Consider the following 19193-nt stretch of genomic DNA (forward strand, 5'->3'; position numbering starts at 1 on the left):
TGTAATCGAAAAAGTTTTTTCAAGAATTTTTAATTGAAAAAAGTTATTTTTTGTTATTGCAAATAAGTTATTTTGTTATTAAAAAGATTTTGTTCTTGAAAAAAAAATTGTAATTGAACGTTTTTTTCCTTCGAAATAGAAAATATTGATTTAAGGCTGATTGCCCTGGATGAAAGTCTGACCTTTCAAAAATAAAAGCACACTCTCTTTTTTTTCTATTGTGCATGCTATTTAATTAGCACCGAGTTGGGGGCCATTTGACAAAATTCGCCCATTCAAGGCCTTTATGGATATTTTTTTTGGGGGGGGGGGCGTTATCCAAAAAGCACCAAGTGATTATCTGACCTTTCAAAATAAAAAGCACAGCTCATTATTACGTAAAACGAAGTAAACTAACTTTACATGGAAACTAAGTCCTGCAGCCATGTTATCCCCTTGGATTATTTTTAAATTTTTAAGTTTTAATTCTGACCATGTGATAATCTGACCTTTCAAAATAAAAGCAGCACCCCAATTTCTTTTAATGTGCTGTACAGCGAACAACTAACTAACTAAACTAACTTTTTAATACAAGCTAATTCTTGCAGCATCCCTTTAGTTTTTTTTTTGGGGGGGGGTTAGAAAAAATCATTCTGACCAGGTGGTAATCTGGCCTCTTTAAAATAAAAAGTTCAAACTTACTGCACTGTTATTTAATTAGATGCACAGTCGGGTAAGGGCAATTCATAAAAAAAGTAATTAAATAAAAATAAAATTTAACACTGCAGAACACTACCGCCCCCTGGTGGCACCGCAGGGTGCTTACACCATTGCTCCTCCGGAATCCATTCAAGTCACAACAAAGGTGATTCATCTGTCCGCCTCCTCACGCGTTCACCCAGAACTCCGCTGAGTAATACTGCACTCCAGGAAGTATTACTGCAATTATCCAGCTGAGAGGCAGAGGAATACTTTATGAAGTATCTCAGGAATATTTCTTTATTAAGATCATAAATCTTCCAGTAGCAGTTTGTTCTGAAGGAGCAGCATTAATATAAGATATGCACGCGCACACCCACAGAACACACACACACACACACACACACTCACACAAACACACACACAGGTGCAGATTTATAAGGGCAGCACATATATATATATATACTGCTCAAAAAAATAAAGGGAACACTTGAACAACACAATGTAACTCCAAGTCAATCACACTTCTGTGAAATCATAGTGTCCACTCAGGAAGCAACACAGATTCATTTTGACTTGTTTTAAGGACATTACATCAAAGTTGGATCAGCCTGGAGTTTGTTTTTACACTTTAATTTTGAGTGTGATTCCTAATCCAGACCTCCATGGGTTGATACAATTGATTTCCATTGATCATTTTTGTGTGATTTTGTTGTCAGCACATTCAACTGTGTAAAGAGCAAAGTATTTCATAAGAATATTTCATTCATTTAGATCTAGGATGTGTTTTTTAAGTGTTCCCTTTATTTTTTTGAGCAGTGTATATATATACATATATATTATTTTAAGAGGGTGACTATATATATATATAGTCACCCTCTTAAAATAATTGCTTAAGTCATTTTTTTACAAAAATGTTTTTTTTTTTTTCCTAAATCATCTCCTCATGATGCTGACAACCTCTGGCAAAATTACCAACATCCTCAGTTAAACAGATTTTGCCATTCTACCCCTTTATTAGAATTTGCCTATGTCAACAGTGTGTCAAACGGTTCGGTTTTTTGTGTTTCCTGAGGTGATTAATTTAAGAGGGTGACGATATTTATATGTGTGTGTGTGTGTGTGTGCATGTGTGTATATATTTATATATGTTTATTTATTTATATATATATATGTTAAAACATGCAAAATTATTTAATACGTTCTCTTACTATTCTATATTCTGTGTGTGTGTGTGTGTGTGTGTGTGTACAGACCTCTGTTGGACAGCTTCTCCAGCAGCATCCTGAAGCGCTGCACCACAGGCAGCGACACGTCGTAGGTGTACACCTCCTGCACCGGGACAGAGTGACACCTCCCAAACATACCATCTGTGGAGATGCACACACAGACTATAGTCGTTAATACGTGGTCCTCGAGTAGAAGTGTAACAGAAGCAAATGCACACCCCCAGGTTATAGTGGTACAGTCCAACGGACGGTCAATCAGCTTCATTTATTCATTCATACCAGCCCCTGGCTAGTCCTTGAGCTCCCCTCCTCGCTTAAAACCGGCGAACAGCAAATGTCAAGAAGTTGTGTTTTGATGACGCCCGAGTCGGCCAGAGGTTCCTTTAGGAAGAAAGGAGGGAAAAAGGTTTCCGAGCCTCCAAAATAAAAGCTTCCTTTAAGGTTTCAAAGTGATTCTCTGCTCGTGAACCGCCTAGAAATGTCCAAACTCTATGCTGACGACAGCTTCCTGTTCAAGAACGTCCGCTCCCTTTTACTTCTTCAGGACGGGATGGACCAGCAGAACTTCACCATCATCTCTTTCTCCTCCTCCGTGCTGATGCTTGGAACCAAAATACAAATAAAAATAATCGATAAAAAAAATTGGCGGTTTGCGGTTAGCTTGCGACCTGAAATGGTCCTGTTCCAGGAAGTAGTTTGCTCCATCCATTTACCGCTGCAACAGTAAAAGTAGAAAGGGAAAAATTCTCCAGGGAACCACAGGTACAAGGTACTCTAGAGGCTGGTAGTGTGTACTTTTACTGACTTTACTTCACACCTCCAGTGTGTGTGTATGTGTGTGTGTGTGCGTGTGCGTGTGCGTGTGTGTGTGTGTGTGATTACATAACTCCTAGTTAAGGCCAGTGGTCTATAAATAGCCTCCGCCTCACTTCAGTCGCCTCAATCAAACTGCAGGCTGTATTTACCACCCGTCTAGGTTTCAGTGTGCGTGTGTGTGTGTGTGCGTGTGTGTGTGTGTCTCCAAACGCAGGGTGGTGTGATGCGTCTAGTGTAGTAATTAGAGGGAAGGTGCAAGCCTACTTCATGTTTGCTTGCTACCCCTCACTTTCATAGCTGCTGCTGGCTAGCCCTTGTGGTGAATGAAGAAGCAACTCAACATCAGTCTTCTTCTACGTGTGCAAAGCCTATCCATCACCAAGACTCGTGCCAGGCCTCCTCATGGCACACTTGGTAACTGGGGCCTTGCGGGCCTAACTTGGCAGGGGATCTGGGAGTAGCAGTGGGTCCCATAGATATAGTGCGCAGGCTCACCCTGGTGGATACAACGTGGCACTTATCAACCTCTGCCCCACTGCCTTGTGGGGGAGTCTGGGAGGACAAAAGGCAAAGGGAGCACACCTGACAGAATAGAATTGTGCTGGAGGCAAATGATAGGCGGTAGTCCTGAAAACTGGAACTCTGGTAGCCTCCTGTAACTACTAAAGAGTGCCGGTTGTCTTGGGCTCTCCTTGCCACCGGATGACGCCTTCCTCCAGTTAAGAAGTGCTGCTGGGACATGGCAACCAACAGCGGCACTCTTAGTAATCTCCCTGCGCAGGTATCTACCTCTACCTCGGTGAGACCAGCAAGCGGAAATGGTAGAAATCAGGTGGCGATGGGGTGTCTGGTGACAGGAGCAGGTCTGAATGCACTGGCAGCTTAAAGTCAGAACCCTGTACAACAGCAGCACAGGGCTATCTATGGTTGTTAGCAGCTGCGACTGAGTGGCAGTGGGTCCTGACAGACCCCTGTGCGCACCTATCAGGACATTCCACCCAGCAGTCGAAAAAAACAGAAGCAAACAATCCCTCTCAATTTGGCTACATGGAACCCTCCTGGACAGCCCACAGAGGAGAACTGCACTCACTGGAGTGGAACTTAACCGCTACAATGATGACATTGCAGCTCTTAGTGAAACCAGGTTCTTTGATCAAGGCCTCCAGAAGGAAGTAGGGCAGGGTTACATCTTCTGGAAGAGAAACCCAACAGGAGGACAGTATCAGCATGGTGTGGGACTGGCAATAAAAAACACACTTCTTCCAAGACTCCCAGAAACACCAAATGGCATAAGTGAAAGGCTTATGTCAATAAGGATCCCTCTGGCAAAGAAGTGGTATGTCACCCTGCTGAGTGTTTATGCTCTGACTCTTCCATCAATGGATGACGTGAAAGACCACTTCTACCAGGCATTTGATGAGGCTCTCCATCACATACCCAAGGAGGACAAGGTCTTATTGGGTGATTTCAATGCCAGATTGGGTAAGGACAGAAAGGTCTAGAAGGCAGTCATTGGGAGTCACGGTATCAGTCAGGTCAATGCCAATGGCCTGCGGCTGTTAAATCTGTGCTGAGTACAACTTGATCATCACAAACACCCTCTTCCAGCTCAAAAATAAACACAAAGCATCCTGGATGCACTTACGGTCCAAACACTGGCACTTGTTGGACTACATCATTGTAAGAAGTTCTGTTATAAAAGACGTCTTGCTTACCCGTGCAATAAGTGGCGCAGAGTACTGGACAGACCATCGATTAATCATAACCAAGCTCCAGGTGAAAATACATCTTGCCATGCTTGTGCAAAAGCATGCAGCACACAGAGCTGTACTCAACAGCCCCACATCAGCTGCACTCTAGCAGAGGTGGCTGACATGCAGTAGAGCTGTAGTAAAGACTGCGTGCCCTGCAGAATGAGTGGCGGCCAATAACAACAATATACACAACTTTTATGATAGAGTGAAAAACATCCATGGCCAAAGAAACTGCTCAGTCTCTCCCTTGAAAGCTTCTGATGGTATAACACTCCTCAAAGACCAGAAGCTCATCATCAACAGATGGGCAGAACACTACGAAGCCCTCCTCAACAGACCCCTTAGTGTTGGATGACTTACTTGACCACCCCACTATTATATACCTCAATCTCCCACCAACCTTTGAGGAGGTAAGATGTGCAGTAAGATCACTAAAGAACAACATCCCTGCAGAGATCTTCACATATGAAAGCTACCTCCAGCACACTAACTCTTTATTGCAGACATACGGCAGCAAGAAACAGTCCCTCAACAGTGGAGTGACGCACATATCATCACCATACACAAAGGCAAAGGGGATAAGTCCATCTGTGGCATTTCACTACTCGCGGTTGCTGGCAAAGTCTTGGCCAAAGCCCTGCTGTACACACTGGTGGATAACATCTCGAAGTAGCTGTTGCCTGAATTAGTGTGGATTCAGAAGGAACAAAAGTACTGTGCACATGGTCTGTACAGCAAGGCAACTTCAGGAGAAGTGCAGAGAACAAAACCAGGACCTCTTCATGACATTCATTGACCTATCAAAGACTTTCGACACCGTCAACAGGGAGCTCCTATGGAGGATCCTCCTGAAATACGTCTGCACAAGAAAGTTTGTAACACTCCAACAGTTCCACACTGGGATGATGGTACACGTCACTACTAAAGGCCAGGAATCTGCCCCTTTCACGGTCTGTACTGGTGTGTGTCAGGGATGTGTCCTTGCTCCAGTACTTTTTAACCCTTGTGTGGTGTTCGGGTCTGTGGGACCCGTTTACACTTTCGTGTGTGTGTGTGTGTGTGTGTGTGTGTGTGTGCCCACAGACCCGAACACCACACAAGGGTTAATATCTTCCTGCTATCTGTGGCATTGCTGCTATGTGAAAAACTTAAGTAGGACAGTGGGATTACGGGGGACTTCAGGTTTTTTGGAAACCTTTTTAACATCAAAAGCTTTCAGGTTGTCACAAAAGTAACCTCCAAGCACATCATCCAGCTCCAGTATGCAGACGAGTGTGCAGTTGTGGCCCACTCACCAGAAGCACTTCAAGCTGTACTCACAGCTGCTGCAAGTGCCCGAGGCAGACTGGGTCTCTATGTAAATGTAGCAAAGACCGAGGTACTGTGCCAGTGGGCAGCTACTCCCCCACCTCACCCACCAACCTTCACCATCTCAGACCAGCCCCTTGCAATTACTGAATCTTTTAAATACCTTAGCAGCTTCCTCTCCAGTGACTGCAGCATGGCAAGGGAGATTCAAAACCGGATCATCATCTTCTGTTGGGCGACTCAGACATGGGGTCTTTCACAACAATTCCTCAACCTAAAGTATCTGTTTACCAGGCAGTAGTCCTAACAACACTCCTCTACACTTGTGAAACACGGACACTGTACACATGACACACAAGGATGCTCGAGGCCTTCCACATCACATTACCTACAAGGCATCTTGTTATATCCCGGAGGGACCGCGTGCCCCACACAAGTCTCCACAGGTCTTCTGGTCTCCGCAAGACCAACTATGTCAGTATCGAGGCCACAGTCGGCCAGCAGCGGCTCTGCTGGGTTGGCCATGTCATCAGGATGCCCGAAGATCTCCTAGCGCAGAAAGTTCTCTACAGCCAATTACATCTTAGCCGCCGCTCTGCTGGTTGCCAGAAAAGGCGATACAAGGACCAACTGAAAATCCAGATGAAGAAGTGCAGCCTGAAGCCAACCCAGCTGGAGGAGGCTGCCACCAATCGCTCCGCCTGGCGTAGGCTCAGTCAACAAGGTGTGCACAGACTTGAGGAGAATTGAACTGATATATGAATGAAGAAACGCACAAGGAGACATGAGGCCAGCACTATATCTTTAACCTCAGCCTGTGGATTCACATGCCCTGACTGCGGCAGGCAGTGTGGATCAAGGATTGGATTCCACAGGCGCAGCAAAACTTACAAGTAGCAGAGGCAGGATTGTCATCATCGGACAAGATGGACCACCGAGAGAGAGAGAGAGAGTGTGTGTGAATGCCTTCACACACACACATACACACACACACAAACACACACACACACACACAAATAAAAAAAAAAAACAGCAACAAGAGCGTTGAAACAAAAAGGTCAGAATTTAAAGTTGAGCTAATTGAAGGTTTATGGATCTGAGGAATGTTTGTCGTATGTATGATACCATAAGAAATGTTTGTTCATTCATTCATTCATTCATTCATTCTCAATCACAGCTTATCCTGCACGATCTCAGCTGCCTATCTCAGCCGTGATTGGGCGAGAGGCGGGGCTCATCCTGGACCAATCACAGGCACACATATAGAAACATGCAGCCATTCACCCTTTCATTCCCACCACTTAGAGACAGATGACATTCACCCTCTCATCCACATCATATAACGGAGACTCTGATTTGTCCTGACATGTGAATGAGAGGGTGAATGGTTGAGTGTCATGAGTGAGAGGGTGAAAGCTCGCATGTCACTATATGACATACCATTGGATGTCTCCATATAATGCATGAATGAGAGGGTGAATGGTTGTATGTCTGTATATTTCATGTGAATGAATGAGTGAATGGCTGTATGTCTCAATACAGTATGTGTCCCTGGGATTGGCGGGTCCAGGGTGAACCTGGCTCCTTGTCCAATCACAGCGGTGATCCCCAACCCTAACTGCAGGCAAAGTGCTTTAGATACTGAGTGAATGAATGAGAATATATGCATGCCCTTTGCTAAAATTCAAAATCATAGTGAGGATTTAAAAAAAAAAAAAAAAAAAAAGGCGCCTTTGGACCCGTGCTCTGTGTCCTCACATCCTCCTTCCTGGGAAGTGCTTTTCCACCATGTTCGTAGTTTTCGGCCACCTCTTTCCGCATTTGCCAGCTTTTCAACCTTCACGGACGTCCTGGTCCCGTTTTCAAAGCGGGAACCCGAGACTCCCCGAGATGTCTTTGTCCTCATTAACTCGCCAGCCGTCACTTCCTGTGTTCGGGGCTCTCAAAAGCGCCCCAGCCCTCACAGATATGGATGCCAGGTGATCCAATCAGGCCAGAGCCCGGCGGTACCGCCAAGGCTGGGCCGCCGGCCAGCTCTTGTTCTGGCAGCGTCGCCGGCCGAGGTGCTGACACGAGCCTGCTGGCTGATCAGGACCTGGATTTCTGCCGGTTCTCCACAGGTTCTAGCACATAGTCCACTATTTGTGGCCAAAGGGCGAGAACTTGTCCCTTAGGTCCATGTAAATGGCTCCATTGCAGGTTGAAATTCAAAATTGCTGCCTGGCAGCGGGCAACTCAGAGACTCTAAAACTGATGACTGCATATGCTATACATTCGGAGAAGCTAGCTTGTGTAGAAGGACAACAGGATGAGCTTGTTTAATTGGCGGAACTCTCAGTGAAGAAGGGTCATCTGTGGAGCTGGAGACCTGGACAGGGATTCCTCAGTTTGGGAGCAGACATTTCCTGATGGCAATTGGTTTACAAACCAAAAAAAAGTGCAAACTTTTTGACGGAAATTTTTGACGGAATCAGTGATTCCCATCGAAATTAGTGTAACCCCATTGATCCGCTCTCCAGCCCCAAAATCATCCTGCACTCTTTGGGAAAAAAATTCTGTGTTTATTTGGGGCAAAAACTCCAGACAGGAATTAAAACAAAAATTCTATGAATAACCCAGCACCCACAGAACCACGTAAAGCCACTGCTAAAGATTATTTTAGCGTCCCAGAACTGATCTCCTCCTCCACGGTATCCGGATAGCAGAGCTAAATATAGCTAATGGCAAAATTTTGAGGTTTCGTAAAGCGAGACTTTTCGTATTTATGGATGGAGAGACATTCTGGAAGCTATCATCAGGCCTCAGGACAGAACAGTGAGGAGCGGTGGACAGAGAGCACAAGTTATAACCGCTGACGAAGAATCTTTTGGATAATTCAGGATGTCCTGACAAAGCAGGTTCCAGGACGAGAGTTGGATTTAGGAGGAGTGCTGTCCGGTAGCCCTTTGAGAAATTACAAAACTTCATTCTAAGACACCGGAATAAGCAGGTGGGAGGAAAAGCTAATCATGAAGAGTGAGCTGGAATTATTAAGCCTCCTTGAAAAGTTTAGATCGGGGGGGACGAGGCAGCAGAAGGCGACCAGGCAAATGAACGCAGGGCTAACACCTAAGGACCAACTGCAAAGCTTTGCAGAAGTGGAGCTAAGCTAACAAACACAGAAGGGGCTAGTTAGCCGTGGAGGGCCGGCTTCAGAAGACTTCAACAACATCAGAATGACCTCTCAGGAGCCGAACCTTGAAACACATGCAAATTGTATGCTTCTACAAAAATCCCTTCAATCTGGAGCCTCTCCTTCCTCTCTGAGTGTTCTGGGTTGATTCTCAGCAGGGTTCCCTCCCTCCTGACGCCCCCAGAGGCTGCCCAGTCGGTTTGCGTCTATTTATACGCAGACATGAATCTGCGATTACAAGTCGCGTCTGGGCAGCGGGAAGTTCTCGGGCAATTTTTCTGCAACTGCGGACATCAAACCCAACGGGGTGGGGGGGGGTGGGGGGTTGTTGTTCTGCTGCCGTGACGGGAAAGCCAGATGCAAGATGGTGTTCGAGGGAGGAAGGAACCCACCCAGATCCACCTTTACGACCCGGCAGTTTGGCAGGGGGCTAACAAAGTTTGGGGAAAACAAAAATAGTAGAAATGGTAGCGTGGGAGGCTCTTACCATTGACGCAGATCTCATACGGTGAACACAGCTCGTTCTCGAAGAGACAACCTGGGGGCGACAGAGGAGAAGCAGGTGTTAGGAGATGGTTTAGCCCGTGGACGTGGCTAGCTGGGGGACAGTGGGCGTAGCTAGCTGAGGGACAGTGGTGTGGGTAGCTGGGGACAGAAACCTGTCGATGCAAGGGGAGGGCTCTGTGTGCAGAAAACTGGCACTGGCACAGGACCTGGCATCAGATAGCAAGGAAGAGAGTATATGGCAAAGATGACGGAGAAGCAAAATACTCGACGAAGCCAAACTGGACTACAGTGATGAAGGAGAGAACAGATAGCCTCTTAATAGCAGCGACAGCCACGTTTCTATACCCTCTAAGCTCTTGTGATGCGTTCAGGTGTCATCAGTTGGTTTGGACCAGTGTAGTGTGTGATTCCCCAAGCGTCTGTTCTACATCCGTTACCATGGTGACAGGCATGTAGTCCGTCCCCAGCTTGAGGTATTTTGCTTGAGAGCGCTTCTTTTAGGAGTAACTCTGCTGCGGTGCATTTGGCCCCCTCTCATCCAGTTGTTCTCGATGGACTCTGGCAGTCCATCGGGCCTCACGTAGAAATACACAGTTGGATTTAGTCGGCCGGTGGTCAAAACAGTTTAAAAACTACAAATTTGGTGGAAAAGAATTGCCTGTGGAAGTTTTAACACTTCAAGGCTGAAGTGTGATGAAGGAAGGAAATGAGCCTTTGGCTCTGGTGAGCGAGTACTTTGAAAATACCAGCTGACGGCTTGATGTCTGCCTAAAACAAGCAACCGGCATCAAACAGAATGCCGAGCAAAACTTCAAAACTAGCGCTCGCCTCCACAGCACTTGTTTTACCGTCATACCGACGATATCCTGCCAAACAGCGAATCCAACTGTAGTCGTAAGCCAAGTCAACCTGACACTTTGCCTTGGAGTGCGACGGCTGTTCTGCTTCACAGAGGGAATAGGATGCTCACCCCCTCCCTTCCCACTGCCCCCCCCCACCCCTGACAAACAAGGGTTGACATTTCCCGGGGGAGAGGGGTGGTTGTTCTGCACGATATTGCTTCATTCATCAGCTGGAGACAGTCAACGCCGGCAGTTATGCAGTATAAATGCCAGCCTTAGGAAGATGAGGAAGGGTTGGGGGGGGCAATGTGGTTGCCTCCTGCTGTGCTCCTCTGGGATGGGTGGGGGTGGCATGTTGTATTCTCCACAGGAGGTCAGTTCAAAATCTCCCACCGACGCAGGTGGCGCAGGAAACAATGTGCCGCCGCAGACAGCCGACGTGCAGCAGGTGCCAGAAGCTTCCGACAAGGAAGCGTCCTGGGAAGGAGGGCGGAGGTAGCCTGGCGCCAGCTGGTCGTCAAAATCGCTATGGTTAAAAAGGGTAATCACGTTTGTAACCAGTCTTACTTCCTCTTGACAGACAGGGAAGCAAGATCACATTCTGAAGCCTCCTGGGGAGGTCCAGCTCAGGAGGACCATCTCCAGAGCTCCCACAGCTCCTGCAGGATGGGAGCGGGAACATCTATGTGCATAGGTACTTCATGTCAACAGAGGGGAAAAACAAAAGAAAACAAAACACGCACGCACACACTGACGCAAAGACGGCAGCAGGGCACTCCGGCTCAAACCAGATCACTGATGGGATGCTGTAACCATGGCAACGCTCCCACCGTTGCTTCACACAAAAAAAAAAAAGGGGTTGCAGCGTGACGCCAACGCTTCACCCAAAAAAAGAAAAAGCTTAACACACACCTCGCCTTCAAACGACCTGCGCTTGCTGTAGAAACCAAAAGGGATGGAGGAGCTAACACACACACACACACACACACACACACACACACACACTGGAAGTAGGACTGGATACAAACGTGATTAGCTTTGAACAGACGGCAGGGGGGTGGGGGGCGTCACACACACACGGACACACACACACACCAGTCGCTGCTTTGGGTTGGGATGCATCAGGACACACTCCTGAGTTCTGAAATGCCTCGGCCCCGCCCCGGGCACCTCGGGGGTCAACCCAGCAGGCCCAGCTGAAGCTGAAGTGGTGACTTTTTTCTTCCTGTCTAAATGTTAAATGCAGTGGTTTTGGAAACACTACAATATAAGACAAATACCAGACTTGTAACACTTTTGTGCTCCGAGCTGGTTTAGCTAGCAGGCTATGCTATCCAGGTCACACGGATGGACTAGTCCATTGTTATGTCACTTGGGAGTGGCACCTGTGCTGGCTTTCCTCGGGTAATCGCTAATCAAATGAGTAGCACTCTTGCAGTACTATCAGTATATTGGTACTCCAGTCACTTCTTTCGCCGCCGTGTTTGAGGAGAGCCTAGCAGATGGTGAAGTTGCAGCTTGTGAAATGAGCGAAAAACTTTTTAGTGGGGGGAAAGTTCTCCAAAATGGATTAGAGGCGTAAAGTGTCTCGGGAGTGTGTCGGACCTCAACAGCTCCGTGGCTTCGTGGCTCCATATCAGCGGAGTGTGAAATAGGCAGCAAGCGTCGCACGGCCGAGGGACGCCAAAGCTAGCGGCGAGCACGGCTTGAAAAATGGGTTTCAATCCGCGAGCTGTGCTGCCAGACAGAACTACATTTCCCATGATGCCGTCTGACGGCGAGCGTCAGGCGCTTGCCGCTCCGGATGGAATTAAGAGCCGACCATCCGGCAAATCTCACGAATGAAGGAGCAAACGGGAAACTATTTCGTCAATAAAACCGCAGGTGCCATTTTGATTATTTGTAGTTTCACTTTCATCATAGTTTTAGGAAAAATCTATCTTCCAGAACAGGGGGGGACAAAGTCCGGCCCGCGGGCCACATCCGGCCCGTTAGTCTTTTTAATCCGGCCCGCCAAAGATTGGTACAGAATTCATACTTGATATGAATGATTGGATAAATAAGCTCAAACAGGAGATTATTTCATTTTTGGAGCTATTTCAGAACACTTGAGAATTTTCCTGAGGTAAATGGAACAGATTGGCTTTGTGATTTAGCCTTTTACTGTGGACATAGTGACACATATGAATGAGCTGGACATGAAGCGACAAGGGAAAAACACAATTTGTGCATGAAATGCAAGCAAACGTCAGAGCCTTCAAAACCAAGCTGGTTTTATTTTTAAAGCAAATGTCAGACGAGTCTGATATGTACTGTTAACAAATGTGTTTTTTTTTATATGTACTGTATCTCGTGGTGTCCTGGCCCGTCTGTCAAATTTTAAAAGTCAATGCGGCCCCTGAGCCAAAAGGTTTGCCCACCCCTGTTCTAGAAGCTTCTTGAGGGTTCAAGAATCCAGGATCAATTTGAAAAAAAAAAGAAAAAAAAAAAGGAACATAAAGCCAAATCTGGATTTTTTTTCCCCCCGAGGAACTCCTCTGCAAATGTAGCTCTGGCTACAATCAGCGTTCCTTCCAAAACACCAGCAGATGCCGTTTGACAGACGCCCCCTGCACTCAAGCCAGGAACTTCCCCCTTTGTGTTGACCGGAACCCCCTTTCATCCCCTCTACTTTCCACCCGACAGCCTTATCTCTGCGCCATGTTTACATCTCCCGAGCTTGGATAAGTCGTCGCCGGCTCCGTTCCCTTCCTTCGTGTGCAGACTCCAGCTTTCTGGACTTTCTCTTCCCCCTCCTTTGGGGTGGGTCCCTCAGCATAATGTTTGGCCAGACAGTTTGGACCAGAGGTTGACGAACTACAGCCCATGGGCCACATCAGCTACGACCAGAGAAGATACACTCTAGAGCCAAAAGTATTTGCTCTCCTGCTTTGACTCGCATATGAGCTTAAGTGGCATCCCATTCCTCATCCATGGGGTTCAATATAATGTCAGTCCACCTTTTGCAGCTATAACAGCTTCAACTGTTGTGGGAAGGCTGTCCACAAGGTTCAGGGGTGTGTTTATGGGAATTTCTGACCATTCTTCAAGAAACGCATTTGTGAGGTCACACACTGATGTTGGACACAAAGACCTGGCTCTCAGTCATCACTCTTATTCATCTATCAGGTTGAGGTCAAGACTCAAGTTCATCCACACCAAACTCTGTCATCCATGTCTTTAGGGACCTTGCTTTGTGCACTGGTGCACAGTCATGTTGGAAAAGGAAAGGGGCCAGACCCAAACTGTTCCCGCAAAGTTAGGAGCATGGAATTGTCCAAAATGTTTTGCTATGCTGAAGTTTTCAGAGTTCCATTCACTGGAACTACGGGGTCAAGCCCAGCTCCTGAAAAGCAACCCCACACCAAAATCCCCCCTCCACAAACTTCACACTTGGCACAATGCAGTCAGATTAGTAGTGTTCTCATTGCAATCGCCAAACCCTGACTCGTCCATCAGATTGCCAGATGGAGAAGCGCACTTTGTCACTGCAGGGACCACTTCTCCGCTGCTCTAGAGTCCAGTGGCGGCGTGCTTTACACCACTACATCCAATACTTTCGTTGCACTTGGTGATGTGTGGCTTGGATGCAGCTGCTCTGCCGTGGAAACCCATTCTATGAAGCTCTCTGTGCGGTTCTTGAGCTAATCTGAAGGACGCATGAAGTTTGGAGGTCTGTAGCGATTGACTGCAGAAAGTTGATGACCTCTTGGCACTATGCGCCTCAGCATCTGCTCACCTCACTCTGTCAATTCACGGGGCCTACCACTTTGCAGCTAAGTTGCTGTCATTCCCAAATACTTCCATGTTCTTATAATGGAGCTGACCCTTAACTGTGGAATATTTAGGAGCAAAGAAATTTCATGACTGAATTTGCTGCATCCAATCACAGTTCCGCGCTGGATTTCACAGAGCTCCTGACTTATTCTTTCACAAATGTTTGTAAAAACAGTCCGCATGTCGAGGTACTTGATTTTATACACCTGTGGGCATGGAAGCGATTAGAATATCTGGTTCTGATTTTTTGGATGGGTGAGCAAATACTTTTGGCCATATAGTGTAGTTCTCCATACTTCTTCGGTACCACATTTGCTAACGCCATGTCCGTCTTTTGGCTTCTCAGACCATTCCAACAAAGTGGAGAGAAAAAATAGGGGCATTTAGCACATTATTTATGCTAGCACATTAGTTATGCTAGCAACTTGCCATTTAAAGAAAGCTGCTGCTACGGCAAGGTTAGCTGCTAAGTGTAAGCTAAAGGTTTGAGAGGTAACAGTCCTCAGAGCTCCCAAAAATGTCCGTCCCTGAAGGAGGAGTTCATGATTCCATCCCTATCTCAGTGAGACAAGGCCACCAAACGTTGAGGAGGAACCTGAGCGCAACACGCCACTGAGCCAGGTCACAGACGAACACCTGAGAGTTCCTGATGGGAAACTGCCACCAGAGACAGCGGCCATTTGAGGAGTTAACGAAGAGTTAAAGAAGAGTGAGCGGGTTCGTACGGGGACAAACATGGCGATGGCAGAAGAGTCGTCCGTTTCCTGTCTGCAGCTGAAAAAGCTAAAGCGTAGTAAGCGGGGACGAATATGAGCTGCAAGGTAATTGAATGAATCGCGACATGTGGATGGAGGATTCTGGTCACCAACGAGCGGACCATGAACGCCTTTTCCTGGATGCCACCATGTCCAACGCCATTATAAAATACTAAGATATAAAAAGATATAAACCATAAATTGAATTTATTTTATTTTTAAAATCAGCCAATGATGATCCAGTTTGTTTACGAATATTTCTATCATATGGATACGTTTATAAAAATATTATTACAATATATATATTTAAATGTAAGACATATGTAGAAAAAAAATACAAAAATTAACCTAAAAGCAGGTTAATGACCTTTTCACGGAGTTTCTCCTTCGGCCTCCTCACCTTATACTCACAGCAGGTGTGCAAATGCCGCAGACGCACCATGTGACCCCCTAAGCCCCGCCCACTGCTTGATTGGCGGCCATCGGTGTCAAATGTGAGTCATGAACACACACACTCAGAGATGATCACCTGCATGACGTCATAGTGACAGAATGGAATTTCAAAATAAAACGGAGGGAAAATAAACGGATAGAGGGAAACTTCTACTTGTTTGTTTGGATGGAGTGATAGAGAGATAGATAGAAGGAGCGAGAGGAGAGATAAACAGATAGATAGATAGATCCCTCCACATGCTTTGGTTCTGAAAAGCTCCTGTAAAGCACACACCCCCTAGCCGTGGCAAAATGTTAACGGGCGTTGCTATGGCGACGGTCACACCAGGATCTCCAGCCGTGACCTTCTCCTGGTTAATGATCAGGAAGCCATCTGTGTGACCTTTGACCTACAAACCTTAAGCAGCAGTAAATCCATTTGATTGGTAAAACCAGTAAAACTTTATATCTGTTTTTTTAGTCATCTATTTCCTTCTACACATCCTTTTACACATTACAGATAAGTAAATAATCACCATAAAAATATTTCAAAATTAGGTATTTTTTAATTATATGTCTGCTGGATGCACATACTACTACAAGTGTTACGAGTACGAGTACTACTACTACTACTACAACTAGAGTCAGCGAAGACAAAATAATGAAAGTGACAACAAAAATAATAGCAATAAGGAAATGAATTATTGATAATGATACTTATTTAAATATTAACAACAATAGTGATAACGTACATAAAATAATAACAAAAACATACATTTTTCTTATTATTATTAATCATATTAATGTTGTTGATCATAATAACAATACAAATTGATTAATAAAAAAAAAATGTTTAGAAAACTACAATATTTTTAAATTATTGTTATTATTTCATCATTGTCAATATTAATGTTTGTTTAACTGATGTAATTAACAGCAGCTTGTTTTGTGATAAATGGATTAAAGGGACCTTTTGCTCTCTCTCGCTCTCTCCGATTATGCAATCACTCCTCCTCCTCCCCGTAGGTTCTGCTCTCTGTCCATGCAGAACCCCAGACATTAAAAGACGTACTCAACGCCGACATTTAATCGTCTCCGACTCGGGATCGATGGCTACCGTTGTTGTGTGTGTGTGTGTGTGTGTGTGTGTGTGTGTGTGTGTGTGTGTGAGAGAGAGAGAGAGAGACCCACAATAACTATTGATCGCTCGAAAGCGGCCTTTTAAATGCGACTTCCTGTCGGTTCTGATGTTCCTCCTCTACCTCAGGGTACTCCACTTCTATCTATCTATCTATCTATCTATCTATCTATCTATCTATCTATCCATCCATCCATCCATCCATCCATCCATCCATCCATCATCCATCCATCCATTTGCCTGTCCATCCTTCCACCCAACACACTAGCTAGCTTTCCATCCATCCTTCCTTCATCCAGCTAACTATCATCCATCCAGCCACCCTAACAGCGAACTGTCCATCCAACCAACCATCCATCTGACCCACAAGCTCGTTGTCCATTCATCCATCCATCTATCTCTCCCTCCCTTCCTCTCTCCCTCCATCCACCCATCCATCCATCCATCCATTCATCTATCCATCCATCCATCCACCCTACTAGCTACTTTTCCATCCATCCATCCACTTTTCTGTACGTCCATCCATCCTTTCTTTCTTTCATCTAGCACTAGGTGTCCATCCATCCATCCATCCATCAAACTATCTCTGCATCCATATAATATGAGACATTTACCAGATGAATGATTTATCAATAATATTTTCTCTTTTTTAAAAACTTTTATCGTTTTACTTTTCCTACCGTCTTCCCTCCCCTGTTAAAAACTTCTCTAATCATATATGTATATGTATATATATATATATATATATATATATATATATACAGTCAACAGAGATAAATCTATTTACAGAAACATCCTTTTGTTTTTCTTCACATTTAACATAAAACGATTGACTTAATTGATTTTGACTTTCTTTTGTTTAAATAATAGTTATAAATAAAGTCCACCGCTTCCACCCTTTTTTCCATCTCCTATAAAAAAAACCCTTACGATGAAACAACGCATTTATTACCGTGTTATTACACCGTAGTTAAACACTTATTACGTACGTCGGGATAACGGACGCTTCCGTTTCCGGCGTGTGTAAAAACACGGATCAGGAGCCGGAAGCAGATCGAAAATCGATGAGGATCGATGTTTTTTTTTTTGTTTGTTTTGTTTTTAAAGATAAAAAATGAATACATAAATAAAAATGGCTGTCGGCGAAGGGATGGGGAGTGTAGGGGGGGGATGCATCCCATAATTTACTCACCGAATCTCCTCTCGGCAGAAGCGGGGGAGCAGCTCCGGGAGGCGAGGAGAAAGAGGAGGAGGAGGTAGGAGGAGGAAGTCAAGGAGATCATGCCTGCGCTGAGATCTTTCTTCTCCTCCAGGGGTTCTACAATGTCATCCCTCCCGAGGAGGAGAAGGTGGAGGAGAAAGTGGAGGTCCAGGAGAAGGAGGAGGCACCGCGGTGGATAGATGGATAGATGGATGGATGGATGGATGGATGATGAAGAGGAAGAGGAGAGGATGCAGGGCGTTCCTGCTCCTCCTGCTGCCGCTGCTGTTGCTGCTGGCGGAGGAGCGAAGATCTCCACACAGCGGACCGGAGGGAGCAGCTTCCGGTGGGGATTTTCAAAATAAAAGCACGGTAGTTTTAAATTAAAATAATAATAATAATAAAGGATTATATATCGTTGTTTCTGGTGTTAATGATTCATCAGTAGTTGAACATGTGATAGCTCATAATTGAAGTATATAATTAAAAAAATGGTAGAAATGTTATCCTGAAAATTATTATCATCAGTATCAGAAATGTTATTGAAATTCAATATATTCGATAGTATAAAAAAATGCGTGTACTTTAGATGACATGTGGGAGTAAACCTTGTTTTGTTATATTATTTGATTTTCAATTTAATTTAGTGTTGATGCTGTAATGTTTCCTGGATCAGCAATGGTAGAAGTACCTTTTCATTGTACCCCATAGCCCGAGACTTTTTTGCTCCCAAAACACACCACAGATCTAAATATTATGTATCTAGTATAGATATAGTGTAATATGTGTATGATAATATGCATGTAATATACAATGTGTGTATATGTTAATTAATATCACTAATGTTATATTAAAGCAAATATTCAATGACGAAAAATCACAGATTTTGATCAACGCGTGGTAGAAAACTATGTATTGGTACATTATTTACTTTTCAATTTAATTCAATTTTGTGTTCTTTGTCAATGGGTCAACACTGTAATGTTACATTGTTGATCTTCTCACAGAAAAAGGCCTCAGGTGTCCAGCATGTGGATATTATATTTTATTTTCTGAAATACTCTACACATCCATGCTATTGTTGTGAAGGCCGGAGGAAAGTCGATCCGTTGTGTTTCACCGCTGTGTTGCCTTCATGGACGCGTGGGAAAAATTACATCCGGGGAAAAAAATGAAAAACAAATATATATAAACCGAAAAGTTACCCTTAATGATACGTGACAACCAGACTGAAGCAGTGTATTTGAATAATTCTCAGTAATAAGCCTACTAGTGTACTGCAGTATTTCATGTATCACTGCCTGACTGTATTTTGAGAAATAAAAACAAAAAAAAACAAACTTTGAAATCACCACTGGGAATATTCTGGTTCATACCTATCACTTTTTTTAAAAGTGATTTCATTATAATTTCATTCATTCTTTTTAATTCATTAATCACTGATTATCATTACTAGTGATAGAGCCGTCAGACTTCCGCACCTAGATGATTATACTGTCTAATTTAAATAATCTGGAAGTATACTGAAATGATGTGTGCAATGCA

The 19193-nt window shown here is 44.8% G+C and overlaps 1 protein-coding gene across 1 annotated transcript in view; it reads right to left on the reverse strand.

Annotated features, from left to right (window-relative positions):
• The window catches only part of slco5a1b (solute carrier organic anion transporter family member 5A1b), a 99075-nt gene extending 81113 nt beyond the window's left edge, over positions 1-17962 (reverse strand). The window contains exons 1-3 of the mRNA XM_086153461.1: positions 17640-17962; positions 9445-9495; positions 1935-2048 (exon numbers count right to left, since the gene is read on the reverse strand). Coding sequence (XP_086009587.1) covers positions 1935-2048; positions 9445-9495; positions 17640-17730 — 256 coding nt within the window. The 5' untranslated portion in view covers positions 17731-17962. The remainder of the gene's footprint in view (positions 1-1934; positions 2049-9444; positions 9496-17639) is intronic.
• Positions 17963-19193: the final 1231 nt, after the last annotated feature.

Source organism: Fistularia commersonii, chromosome 10, assembly GCF_037954325.1.
Source record: "Fistularia commersonii isolate RoL2024-O1a breed Wild chromosome 10, RoL_Fcom_v1.0, whole genome shotgun sequence".
NCBI lineage: Eukaryota > Metazoa > Chordata > Actinopteri > Syngnathiformes > Fistulariidae > Fistularia > Fistularia commersonii.